The 14,116-nt window shown below is 40.1% G+C and overlaps 1 protein-coding gene across 3 annotated transcripts in view; it reads left to right on the top strand.

The window, feature by feature from the left end:
• The window catches only part of ALG5 (ALG5 dolichyl-phosphate beta-glucosyltransferase), a 41,037-nt gene that overhangs the window by 3,457 nt on the left and 23,464 nt on the right, over window positions 1-14,116 (top strand). Inside the window, exons 2-6 of one of the 3 annotated variants that reach the window (XM_068526844.1) lie at window positions 82-222; window positions 581-627; window positions 2,730-2,798; window positions 7,382-7,474; window positions 11,251-11,364. In XM_068526844.1, the coding sequence (XP_068382945.1) occupies window positions 82-222; window positions 581-627; window positions 2,730-2,798; window positions 7,382-7,474; window positions 11,251-11,364 (464 nt within the window). Of the gene's footprint in view, window positions 1-50; window positions 246-580; window positions 628-2,729; window positions 2,799-7,381; window positions 7,475-11,250; window positions 11,365-14,116 lie in introns of all 3 variants that reach the window. The other 2 variants (XM_068526843.1, XM_068526845.1) reach the window with 2 other exon arrangements.

The raw sequence follows: 14,116 nt of genomic DNA, 5'->3' as shown, positions 1-14,116 counted from the left end.
TTTAAAAAGGTCAACATAACACAATTTCTTATTAACATATCCGCTTTTAGATTTCCTTTGTTGCATTTATAACTGCTACAGAGATGCCACACCTTCATCGACAAGAAGATGAGAAGTTCTTCTTAAATGCCAGAGGCCAGAGGGAAGCCTTACCCAGCATACGGGACTCGCCTACCAAGCAGCTTTCTGTGGTCGTGCCTTCATACAATGAAGAAAAACGGTGTAAGCCCTACTCGATTTTTTTGGTAAGGGGTAATTTGGGAAGAAAAGGAAATTTAAAGTATGGACTTGGCCAGAGCGTTGATACATGTGGGCTGTGGAGAGTGCGCAGCTGGTAGTTGTAGCTCAGAAGAGGAAGAATGAGTGTCAGCAGCCACGTCAAGTCTAGGGCTGAAGTGTTCTAGAGAAGTGATGAGCAAGAGGGAACAGACGACAGACATTCCAGGTGGAAGTGGCCGCTGGGGGACAGTCCAGGAAGGACTTGTTAGGTTATTCAGGCATTTTCCGTATGTAAACTGTGTTCTGGGACTGGGCAAGTCGTTTTCAAAAGCAATTTTTAATATATATTTTTTTCTTTAAGTGCCTGTAATGATGGATGAAGCCCTGGGCTATCTAGAGGAGAGACAGGTATTGTGTTTTCTCGTCCAGTATGGGGTCTAATTAAAACTAGAGCAGGTCATCAAGCTGTGGACCCCAGGCTAGATCCACTGTGAGAGGCAGTGCCGGCCGTTCTCGGGCCATCGTGGTCCTGGCCTCTGCGCTCAGCATGTTGCCAGCCGTCAGGCATTTGCAGGCAAGCCCGACAGCTCACTCCCTCCAGAGCAAACAGGAGAGCTGATGTTCCTCTTACGGACTCTGCCTCCCCCCTTTGATCCTTTCTTGCCTGATGATATACTTAAAATTGAGTGATAGTGTGTCTGCAGACTTTGTATGACAGCACAATGCTGTTTTTGCTTTTGTGACTTTTTAAGTAAGATGTTTATTTGAAAAAGACCTATAACTAGAGTGAAATCATTTTGTATGTCTTTATTATTCTGTAGAGTCCCCCCTCATTTATTTTCCTCTGCTTTCTCTGCATAAAGAGAAGAAAAGTAGCATGTGCCCCTCTTTTGTATCCGCTGCCATTGGAATCTCTTGGGAGAGTTTAAGAAAATAAGTAAGATTTATGGCTGTTTCTTTTTTTTTAGAAAACTCCTTGTTTTGATTTACTTTGTTTTAGGTTTTTTTGGGTAAAGGGAAAAGAGAAGATTCATCGAAAGAGGAAAAAAAAGAGGAAGAGGACTGAGCCCTTATTATATTTGAGCTCTGCCTCTTCTATTATGTGTAATCTGCACACCAGCCATGTGGACTAGGTTGTGGGTTATTTTGCGAGAAAATAGGCCCAAAATGCTAACTTGCCCGAGGTCATAAAGCTAAGAAGTGGCACAGCCACGTGGAACCTGCACCCCTGACTTCAGACCTCATGGCTTTGCCTTGTATACCTCATAGCCTCTGAGTGGCGCTCAGGAGGGCAGCCAGGGGAGCGCGGGAGGCCCACGGAGATTTGGTCCTTGTTCACCCTCAACTCCCACCCAGTCTCTGGTCTCCTTTCTGTCCTTGGCCTTTTTCCTTTATGTGCTTTGTGCACTTATATTTATGTTCATATTTATACATATCAACACTAAAACAATTGTTTCTTTTTTTTTAATTTTTTTTTTATTGAAGTAGAGTTGATTTACAATGCTGTGCTAATCTCCGCTGTACAGCAAATGACTCAGTTATACACATGTATACATTCTTTTTTTTAATATTCTTTTTGATTATGGTTTATCACAGGATACTGAATATAGTTCCCTGTGCTGTACATTGGGACCTTGGTGTTTATCCATTCTAAATGTAATAGTTTGCATCTAGTACCCCAAACTCCCAGTCCATCCCTCTCCCCCCCCACCACCTTTGGCAAGCACAAGTCTGTTCTCTATGTCTATGAGTCTGTTTCTGTTCTGTAGATAGGTTCATTTGTGCCATATTTTAGATTCCACATATAATTGATGTCATATGGTATTTGTCTTTCTCTTTCTGACTTACTTCACTTAGTATGGTAATCTCTAGTTGCATTCATGTTGCTGCAGATGGCATTATTTCATTCTTTTTTATGACTTGAGTAATATTCCATTGTATATATGTACCACATCTTCTTTATCCATTCATCTGTTGATGGACATTTAGGTTGTTTCCATGTTTTGGCTATTGTGAACAGTGCTGCTGTGAACATAGGGGTGCATGTGTCTTTTTGAATTATAGTTTTGTCCGGGTATATTCCCAGGAGTGGGATTGCTGGATCATATGGTAATTCTATTTTTAGTTTTCTGAGGAACCTTCTTACTGTTTTCCATAGTGGCTGTATGAACTGACATTCCCACCAACAGTGTAGGAGGGTTCCCTCTTCTCCACACCCTCTCCAGCATTTATTTGTAGACTTAATAATGATGGCCATTCTGACTGGTATGAGATGGTACCTCATTGTAGTTTTGATTTGCATTTCTCTAATAATTAGTGATGTTCAGCATCTTTTCATGTGCCCACTGGCCATCTGTATGTCAACTTTGGAGAAAGTCTATTAAGGTCTTCTGCGCATTTTTCAATTGGGTTATTTGTAAAACAGTTGTTTCTTAATTTCTTTACAACGTTATTAGAAATCTTGATGGCAGTCATGCCAAATTGTGGTATTTTATTTTTGCTTCTTGCAGAAACAAGATCCTACATTCACTTATGAAGTAATAGTAGTTGATGATGGCAGCAAAGACGAGACTTCAAAGGTAAGTAAACTTGCTTTTAGAATTGCCAACAGATGGAATAATTTGCAAATGTAAAATCATATTTCCGCTCGTCAGAGAACCCTAAAGGTGTGCCAGATACTCTCCATTTAACATAAGTGGGTAGTAGAAAAAGCAGAGAGATTTCATATATGGGAAGCTGGAAAACATATCTGCCTTTCCACTGCTCCTTGAGACCAGGGAAGCTTGGAAGGTCACCAAATAGGGAGAGAGTACACATAACAACAGTTCACCTTGGCCTCTGGGGAACCCTCTTTGCCCACCAATTTATGGTTCCTTTTATTCTAAGCATAATTCTTTTCTGTATGCTCCACCTTAACTTATGGTTTCTAAAGTAGTCATGCAAATAGGAAGACACCTTCATATCTGCCCCTGGGGATTGGGTATGTCCTTTGGCCTACCCCACAGTCCCTTCTAGATTGACCCATGGGGTGACAGTATCTTAGGGTTTATCCTCTCTCCTTCCTGCATTCCTAGACCTGTAACTGCTGGGCCCTGGTGCATTAATCCTGCAGTAGTACATGTATTAAATCTTGTCAGTGATCCTGATTAATTACTCTCCAACATCAAAGTATTTTTGTTATTACAACTGCTTCACATTTTGTTTTTTTTGACCCTCATGTTTCTATAATAAAAGATTCACTTACGGTGCTATTAATATTCCTGTTAAATGGCAACATAATAGATCTTAAAATAAATATACAGGGAAATATCTGTTCACCTGATTATTCATCAGTTATGATTTTGGTCAACTCCAGCTGTGCAGGAAGTGCTGGACACTGGCTGGACCCCACAGGTACACGCGCCTGCCCCCTGGTATAAGGAGCCCCCAGGACAGTCAGGCAGCACGGCTCCAATTTCTGTAATGCAGGTAAAAATGGAGCCAAAGAGAAAGATGCTGAAAAGAATTTGAGAGAAAGAGAAGTGACTTTTGAACTAAACCCCTAAGGGTGATGATGACTAGGAACACGGAGGATGGTACATTCAAATTGGAAAAAAATAACGTGAACAAAGGCATAGAGGCCTGGAAGTACTGGTGGATCTGTGTTAGGAAGAGTAGGTGCTGCACTTGGAATAGTATGACATGAAAGATGAACACCAACTGTCCAACAGTTTATTAGCATATGAAGGGAGTGGTGTAGAAAGTCAGCATCGGGCATCTACTGCTGAGATGACAAAGCAGCCTCAGCCCAGCTGAGAAGAAGCAGCTTTTCCTGAAGAGTATTTCCTTCAAGGCCTTTTGCCATGTGAGTCTCAGGCTGCTCTCTGGAAGGATCCAAGAGGGAGAGGTTCGCACTTGTTCCCAAGGTTGGGAGAAACAGAAAACTTGAAATCATAGTTTGTAAAAGTTTTTTTTTAAAAAAAGAAAAAGAAACTCTTTTCCCCTAAGTTGAGTATTTATTGTCTTCCTGTAACACGTTTCACTCTCCGAGGGGTCTGGGAAAAAATTTAGATATAGTTCTTGTTCTTAAGGAATTTTAAACTAAGGGGTAAAATTTATGCCAAAGTACAGAATAAGAGAGTATTGCATTTGTACAGAGATATTTATTACCCTCAAATAACATAAGATGCCAGAAAGGTAAGCATTCCATGTGAGCTGAATTCACAAATGGTGAGCAAGTGTCAGCTGCTGCCATGTTCCGCAGGGCATACTGTGAAGTGTCAGTGTCTGTATAGGCCAAGCAGGTGGGCCTCAGTGGTGTTTGCTTCCTTCAAAGCCAGATCACGTCCCCTTTAGAAAGAGCCCTCATCCTCGCCTGGTCAAGTGTCTTTCAGTGCACTCAGCTACATGCCCAGTGACTTCATCTTCCTGGTTTGGGTCTTACGATGACTATAATGCTTTCTGCCACCCCAGAACAAACATCAGCAACTCAAGTAAATGTTCTCTGAATAGACATTTCTTGAGCCATTAACATGAGTCAAGGAGTAGGACTGGTGCTAAAATACAAAGATGGAGCCATGCCTCTGCCTTCAAGGACTTCACATCTAATACTGGAGACACGCTCCAGATAAATAGAGCACAATGTGTTCGATATTTTCATCAGAAAGTGTCTCATGAGGGGAGCTTATGTAATAGAAGGTGTTTGATTATCTCATACGCCAGAAGGTCTGGACATTGTTGTTTCAGCATTTGGACAGTGTCAAATGGCTGGATCCACGTCTTTTCAGTTACCACACACTCCCTCATCATCAAATGGGCACAGCTCCAAACATCACTAATCCTGAGGCAGTTGAGACAGTCAGGACATTAAGAATTCTCTTGTGTGCCTCTCTCCTTTTATAACCAGGAATAAAAATCTTCACAAGAAGCTCCCACCCTCCAGCAGACCTCCCCTAGAGTCCATGAGCCAGAACTATGGTGACATGGCCACCCTTGCCTGCAAGAGGGGCTGGGAAAGTATAAATACATGGTAAAAAGGATTTGGACCAATCATGATTCATCTCCTAGGACTGCACACACTGTCACTATGCAGACCGGGGCCAAAAGAGCAAGGAAAGAGGTGTTGTTTGTTGGGTAAGCAGTTAACAGTGCCACCACAGTCCTGTAATAAAAGTATGTACAAAGGACCGTGGCTACCCTTGTTCACTGAGATTAATCAATTCCAGGCTGTGTGTCAGGCACTAAAATATTAATCCTTGGGACTTCCCTGGTGGCACAGTGGTTAAGAATCCACCTGTCAGTGCAGGGGACACAGGGATCGCCCTGGTCCAGGAAGATCCCACATGCCGCAGAGCAACTAAGCCCGTGAGCCACAACTATTGAGCCCGCGTGCTCTAGGGCCTGCATGCCACAACTACTGAGCCCACACGCCTAGAGCCTGTGCTCTGCAACAAGAGAAGCCACCGCAGTGAGAAGCCTGCACACCGCAACAAGAGTAGCCCCTGCTCGCCACAACTAGAGAAAGCCTGCAGGCAGCAACCAAGATCCAAAGCAGCCAAAAAAAAAAATATATATATATACACACACACACACATATATATATATGTGTATATATATATATATATATTAATCCTTGGCTTTAAGTAGCTCATAGCCAGGTGAGGAGGGGCTACAGTTCATTAATGAATGAGTGGTGCAGAGTGATTTATAGCAAATATAGATCACGGTTCCATGACTTTGATTATTAATAATAATGAAGTCAGGAAAGTTTCAGGCATCCCGGAGTCTTGAGCCTGTTCCTAGTGGGAAGATCTACAGATGAGAGAATTAACAGTTGAATGGGAAAATGCATTAGGAATACTTATTAGAATTATACTTTTTCCCTGGGGAAGGTGACAATGGGCGTGGAAGCTAGGAAGAAGAAATGGTGTTTGAGCTGAGTCTGAAGACAGGAGTGCAAACACCAGATAAGAATAGCTTCACGGGGGTTTCCCTGGTGGCGCAGTGGTTAAGAATCCGCCTGCCAATGCATGGGACACAGGTTCGAGCCCTGGTCCGGGAAGATCCCACATGCCACGGAACAACTAAGCCCGTGCACCACAACTACTGAGCCTGTGCTCTAGAGCCCGCGAGCCACAACTACTAAAGCCCGCATGCCTAGAGCCCGTGCTCTGCAACAAGAGAGGCCACTGCAATGAGAAGCCCGTGCACCGCAACGAAGAGTAGCCCCCGCTCACCACAACTAGAGAAAGGCCGCAGGCAGCAATGGAGATCCAACGCAGCCAAAAATAAATAAAAATTAAAAAAAAATAACTTCACGACTGCCTATGGAAATGAGCGTCAGAAGACAAGGGTGCCGTTGATGAGGAGGTTCTGCGGAGGGTGATGTGGAAAAGCAAAGGGCATGAGCCACACCCCAATGGCTTGAAGCCTAAATGAGGGACAAAGAGATGTTGATAGCAAATACAGATCACCATTTCTTGACTTTGATACTAGATCAAAGAGTAATGGCAGTCGCTTAAGATAATAGTGAAGTCAAAGGAAAATGTTTAAGATGCTGGAGTTTTGAGCATGTTAGAGGCTGAGGACCCAGCAAAGAGGAAGAGATTGAAGATTCAGAAGAGGACAGATCATGGATGATTATCTGCTGAGAGCCAGGAATTCGAGTGAGAAGATTTGGGGAAAATGGTCTAGGATACGAACAGCTTCTCTGGGGAATAAGGTCAGTTGCTGACAAGTAAACAGGTCATTAGGCAGTATTGGGAGCCCAATCATAAATGTGTGCCAGTCAATTAGAGCGTGGGTTTTATTTTTATTTTTTCTAGCAGCTTGGTAGCCTAGGCAAAAAAGTCAAGAGAATAAGAGATGGCCACTACCTGTTCTGGTGTTTCCTCTGCAGGAAAGTGAATTGTGACTTTGACCTAGTAGTCAGGTCAGAACACCTGTTCTGGTGTTTCCTCTGCAGGAAAGTGAATTGTGACTTCGACCTAGTAGGTCAGTGTTGGATCTTGGCACCAGGAATTCAACAACTCCTCTCGGCCACCAAAATGTGCGGTGGGTATAATCTAGTCACAAGGAGAGGGCAATTAGAATAGCAGTGTTTAAGCCAAAATCAGAGACCCAGTTTATATTGCTGTCTTGAAATTCAAGTTGATTTTATTCTGACTTTTATATAATTTGACAGGTAGCTTTTAAATATTGCCAGAAATATGGAAGTGACAAAGTACGAGTGATAACGCTGGTGAAGAATCGTGGGAAAGGTGGAGCTATTAGGATGGTAATACCTAATTTCAATATTTTTATTTGAAATATAAAGGTATTTTGAATAACCTCTTTTGCAGATTACAGTACGTGTATGTTCTACAGCCCGCTAGTTAAATACTAGTCTTTCAAATTAGTGGTAAATTGCTTTTAATAATAACTTCATGCATATATGTATATATAATATGATCAAATTAAAAAATATCATGCCATATCTATAACATACTGGGTGACTCAGGAAAATGTTTATCTTATTCAAAGTTGAAAACATTGCCCTCTGTCTCTTATGTCTTTGACATAGTTACCAGATAAGATTACATGATTTTTTGCAGTTTACAAAATGCTTTCGTGTATTGAGTTTTAACCTATATGAAGGTGCTATGCAAAACATGGTAGTGTGAATTAAGGTAAATCTGGGACTTCCCTGGTGGTCCAGTGGTTAGGACTCCGTGCTTTCACTGCAGGGGTTTGGGAACTAGGATCCCCAAAAACTGCACAGTGCAACCGAAAAAGAAAAGATAAATCTGATATGGTCACTCCTGATGTAATTTACAGTCTAATACAAAAAGTGATTGTACTTATGAGAGAGGCACAGATGAGGTACAGTAGAAGTTCCAGGAAAGAAGAGGTTACTTTCAGCAGAGGCATATCAGGTAGGAATCAAGATACACTGAAAGAAAGATCTGAAAGCAAGATATGTGAAAGAAAATCCAAACAACAGTGCCTTAAATGACATAGAGGTTAATTTATTTATTTTGTGCCTCCAAAAGAAGTCTAGATGTAGGCAGTCCAGGGCTCATTCAACAACTCCGTGTCCTCAGGAACCCAGCTTTCTGCCTTTTCACTCCCTCTTCCTCCTGCCCACCTGCACACAAGGTGACTGCGGGAGCACCAGCCATTACCTCCTCATTCCAGACAGGAAGGGCGGAGGGCAAAAGACGCACACCAGTTAGTTTGCCCCTTCTAAGGAACTTTCCCAGAAGCTCCACCCAGTGACTGGCCAGAACAGTGTCACAGGGCCACCCCTATTTCCAAGGAAGGCTGAGAGATGTTTTTTCTGACATTTTCATTCTCGGCCAAATCAGGGTTCCATTTGTAAGGAAGAAGAAAAGAATAGGTATTAGGTAGGTAACTAGCAACCTTGGGCACATGAGGAAAATAGCAAACTTCACAAAAGATATGTCCCTGAAGCCAGGCCTCCAACGATGGTGAACACTGGCTTCCACTTGCTGACTGATTATTTTGAGCTAGACAGCAAAAATTTACCACTTCAACATAATTATCACATTTAAACCTCCTCACATCATCTCAGTGAGTAAGGTCCTATTATTTTGATTATATAGATGAGGAAATTGAGACATAGATAGGTAAAGTGACTTACTCAAGGTCACATAGATAGTAAGGCAAGATTTGGTTTGGGTTAATTTAACCATGAAATCGTGCTCTTCACCTCCCTGATCCCGTATGGAGAAAGATTTGAGAGAAGAACGTGCCAGTCAGCAGAGCAAGAAAAGACAGAAAAGTAGGTTCTCTTGGGATATGTACTAGAAGCAGTGAGTTTGCTCTGACAGGGTCACAGGATATGCAGAAGGGAGAAAAAGAAAATAAGATTGATGCAGTATCATCATGGGCTTTAAATGCACCCATTCATTTATTTATTCAGCCCACATCTGAGTGCTCACTAAGTGCCAGGTACTTGACGCCAAGATGAAAGATACCTGTCCTGTCCTTAAGGTATCATAGTTCACTAGTGTTACAAATGCTTCAGTATAAATGCTCTGGGAGGAGCAGCAAAGACTTCCCACAGGAGATAAATTCTGGATGAACTTTTGAAGGAGGATTAGGAATTCTCTAGGCAAAAGTCGAGGCAGGGAGCTTGCAGAGGAGAACATGAACAAAGACACAACAAAGGAGCTTCTAGTGGTACATGAGGCTTGACTTTAGAGATATGCTGAAGGGTTATGTGAGTGTAGATCACAGACTTTAGGCTAGGGGCTGTTAGACTTTCACCATTGACAGAGGGACAGCAGCCAGCGCAGTGGTGTAGGCAAGGTACCATGAATATTTGGGTTATGATGGTGACACAACAGAGGAAGAGGAAAAGACGAATATGAGAGGTAGAATTGTGTCAGGTGATTGGAGAGAGCAGTGAGTTACCAGTAAGTAGCCTTGGGTACCTGAGAGGAGGAGGATGTCGTGAGAGAAGAGGTGAAACACTGGGAGAGGAGCTGGTTTAAGAGACAGTGTGTTTAGTTGAGTTTGAGCCACACTAAGTTTGAGATGCCAAGTAGTGGTATCCAGAATAGCCTGGTGGAGAGGGTGTGAGAGTCATCCACATGTATCAGCTGAGAGTTGAAGCCATTAAATTGGCAAGGAAGAGGGTATAGAAAAGGAGAGCCAAGAACCAAGCCTTGGGGCAAAGAGGCACATGAGGAAGAAGAAAAATCAGAAAGAACAGTCAGAGGGGAGAGGGTGTGACTGAATGGACAGTAATGGGAGCAGCTGACTTAGACTCTTTCCAAGAAGTCTAGCAGTGAAGTGGAGGCCATCCAGATAGGATGTGAGAGTAGCAGGCATTCAGAAGCCCCCTTTAAAAAAACAAGATGAGGTGGCTGAAACAAGTTTGAGGGCAAAGGCAATTTTCCATTAATATTGCATGACAACCTACAGTTCAGCCTTATCATGTATCATTGAAATAGTTAGTCCTTTATTGTTTTTATTTATTTCAAACTTATAGCTACAGATTTTGTGCCTTGCAATGTTTACTCTTTTCCAAAACTTAATATGTGATGTTTATAGATTAAATATAACATTTTTATTTCTGCTTTTTTTACCCATATTCTAACAGATATGATAAAAAAATTACAGATACTAATTAGTAGCCTTATACTATACAATAATTGATCAAATTTCTGTCTAGATTTGTATACGTACATCTTATCTATAGTCACACTGCTGAGTGACATCAAAGCTGTATTCTGTATCAAACCATAAATATATTTACACTTAAGACACACTGTATTCACTCAAATGCACCATGAAATTAAGAGTTGATGCATAAATCACTTTTTGGCCTTTTGGCTAAGATCAAGTGAAGAGTTGATGCATAGTTTATTTCTGGGTGAAATATACACTCGTAGAGCCATATTCTGCCCAAAAGACCAATCAATTCAAAATTGAATGGCATAATTTTGCTAAGTGTCAGATGCCTCAAATAACAAAATAACATTTGAATATATCCATACTTTCTAAATTTTAGTGACATTCCACATTTCTTTATTCAACAATTAATTTAAAATACTTTAGATTCCATAATAAAAAATACTGAAGATCTAAAATGTTATGATGTATTTCATAGCAAAGCTATCTATGTTTCGTTCTTCATATGCTGCTGTAAGGAACCCCTGATCCCTTTTATGCACCATAATACATATACAATACAGATATAATATTTATGATAGGTATTTTACATTTTTATTCTTACTGATGCAGCATATCTTTAACTTATCCAAATCTATTTTCTTATCTTGATATTTTCCAAGGTATTAATAGTATGACTTCACAAAGTTTTTAAAATCATGAAATAGACATTAGCTACTTTTGGAAAGATCTTATCAATGTAATTTGCGTTCAGTGAACTTTGGCCTCTTTCTGCCATTTCATACCTAATATTTAATTCTTGGATATTTTAAGTACAAACTGATATGTCACCAAATTTAACAAACTGATATGTCACCGAATTTAACCTTGATTTTAAGCAACTTTCTTTTCGTTGAAATTTTTAAAATCCAGGGTGTATTCAGTTCTCGAGGAAAAAAGATCCTTATGGCAGATGCTGATGGAGCCACAAAGTTTCCAGATATTGAGAAATTAGAAAAAGGACTGAATGATCTACAGCCTTGGCCTGTGAGTATAAGAATATAGTTTAAACAATATTCATTAAAGAATAGAGGGGGTCTAAAGTAAAATTAAAATGATGTTTACCTATAAGTTAAACAATTAGGAGATTTTTTTTTGGTGTGAAATTCCTGTATACAGTTCCACAGAAGAGCTAATATTTTATTATAAACATTTGCTGATTTTCTGAGATTCACTTGACAATTACTTATTTAATATTCTGTCCATCTCTCTCAATTTTAAATTGCTTTACTTCTACCAGAGTTTTAATATTTATCATGCATATTTAGCTAAGTTCTCTCCAGAGAATCTACAGAGACTTGATGTTTCTCCCGCATTATTTCTCTACCTTGGGGACCCAAGAGTGGGAGGGAGAGTGGAAGGTGTCAGATTGTTAGCTGCCTTTATGTCATTCTGAGGTGGGGCAAAGAAAAATTAAATGATTCAGCCAAAGTTAGGGGGTGAGCCAAACCATACACTGGAAAAAAATCTGAACCTTCCTCTTGTAAATCCAGGCCCTCTGAAAAGGAAAGGAGTTCTGATGTCATCTTTTTTCCTAATCGTAACCCAATTTACTGCATTGTTACTATAAATGTTGAGTTTTAAAGAACTAAAGCATATGATTATGTTTAAGCTGTTAATTCACAGCCTGTTCTACAGCACCTCAGGGTATGCCTGGTTATTTAAAAGTATCACGACCCATTTAAATTAGTTTGAACTCAATTTATTAAGAATTGTTATCAATATGCATCATATAACACTTTTTGGAGGTGGTGGAAAACAGGTAAATGATAGGTGGTTAAAGTTCCAGTCAACCCAGTGAGCATTATTTTTGAATTGGGACTCCTACCTACTACTGATTCTAACAAAGCTTGTAAACAGTCAGTTGCTCTCAGAAAGCTTATACTCTGAGCCTAACTTGCATAGTGGAATTAGGAGTCTTTTTAATTATTGAATTAAGTGTTGGTAAAGTTTTTCTATAAAGGGCCATATAGTAAATATTTTCAGCTTTAAAGCCATACAGTCTCTGCTGTAACTACTCAGCTCTGTACATAAATGAATGACTGTGCCTGTGTTCCAATAAAACTTTATTTACAAAAACAAGCAGTCCAGATTTGGCCATGGGCTGTAGTTTGCACCCAGCACCTTTGATCTAATTCATTTATTTATCCAGTATTGGAAAATTTTCATAACTGACAAGTGAACTTTCAATCTCTGCTGGTGTAGCTCTAGTGATGCCCAAGCAGCGCATCCATCTCAACTCAGTTATGAAGCTCCTCTGGACATTAAATGCAAATCTGCCTCCTTTTGATCAGCCCCTTTGGTTGGTTCTGTTTTTTGTAGCTGCACAAAACAGTCTATTTCTACTCTTAGTGACAACCCTTCAGAGAGTTAAAGCTGTTTTTCCATGTGTCTTCTCTAGTTTGGGCTGTCAGTAGTTATTCCAGTTTTTAAATAGCAGGTTTCTTTTTCTTATCATCCTGGTCATTTTCCACCGAAGCTGGTGAAGATCTGGTTACAACGTGACATTGTTACCTCATACGACCAGTTTTTTCATAGGAGTTGCCGTTGAACCTTGACTCCCATCCTTATACTGGTACAGTTGTTATTTCTGTTTCTGTGTTTCTTTTGCTTTGTTTTGTTTAGGAATGGAAGTGTGGCTCTTAATTTATCCATATTATACATCAGCATGTTTAATTTCAGTTTCTCAAGGTATAGGTTCTTATTCTACCTTTATTGCAATTGGTATTCCCTTCTCAACTCATTTAAGCCACAAATTCCATAAGCACTGCCTCACGTATATTCCCTTAAACCCTAATAAAAATTGACTAGAATAGTTCTGAAAATAATGAAACAGAAACATGGGTTTCAAAGTAGTCAAGTCCTATAGTGGATACACGACTGACTGACTCACTAGATGGCAGAAGTTAACGTAAATGTCTTTTACAGCATTGGTTTGACAGGCTCCCCAGCATGTTCTTCAGTGGCTTCTGCTGTTTTCTTTCTTCTCAGCTGATTTTATTTTTAATTGCAACAATACGAAATTTGCTGCTACAGCTGACCCTTGAACAACAAGGGGGTTAGGGGTGCCGACCCCCGGCCTCCCTACACAGGCCCAGTTCAACCCTGTGTTGTTCAGGGGTCAGCTGTACTTCTTACTTGTAAATCCTCTTAGAGTAACCAGGTCACATATTCTAGTCTGATTATTCTTACATGGTGAACTTAAAAAATTTAAAAAGTTGCCTGCACTTCCTCCTCTGAAGGTAATTGTTCTTTTAAGGTTCGGAACTATTGTAAATGTGTATAATTTAAGTAGAGCTTTGTATGACAAACAAATGAAATAGGGATTTACATTTAGTTCCAAGTATTTTATTTGTATCTTTTTTAAGTGCAAAACTTTTCTCCTAGCTTTTCAATGTCCTAACATGTAGTTATTCTACCTCTTAATAAAAATATGCTTGATTTTATGTAATTTTTTAAGCAAAGTATATAATGATCACTTGTTTACTGGCTTAACTATTCGAAATAGAATTTAAAAAACCCATGAAAGGGCAAATAGATGACAAGATGTCTTATTCCATAATCATAGAGTAAGTCCTTAGGCCATGACTTGGATCTTAAATTCTCATTTAGACATAGTTTCAACAAGCTTGGCTTTTAGGTTTTTAAGGCCATAAATAATTAAAGGTAATGGATATGAAAGAGATAAGGAGTAAAATTACATTAAGAAAAACTATAGGAAACAGATATTAACCACGCA

Source organism: Eschrichtius robustus, chromosome 18 (assembly GCF_028021215.1).
Source record: "Eschrichtius robustus isolate mEscRob2 chromosome 18, mEscRob2.pri, whole genome shotgun sequence".
Taxonomy (NCBI): Eukaryota; Metazoa; Chordata; class Mammalia; order Artiodactyla; family Eschrichtiidae; genus Eschrichtius; species Eschrichtius robustus.
The sequence above is the reverse complement of the archived record's forward strand: the minus strand, read 5'-3'. Positions and strand labels throughout refer to the sequence as shown.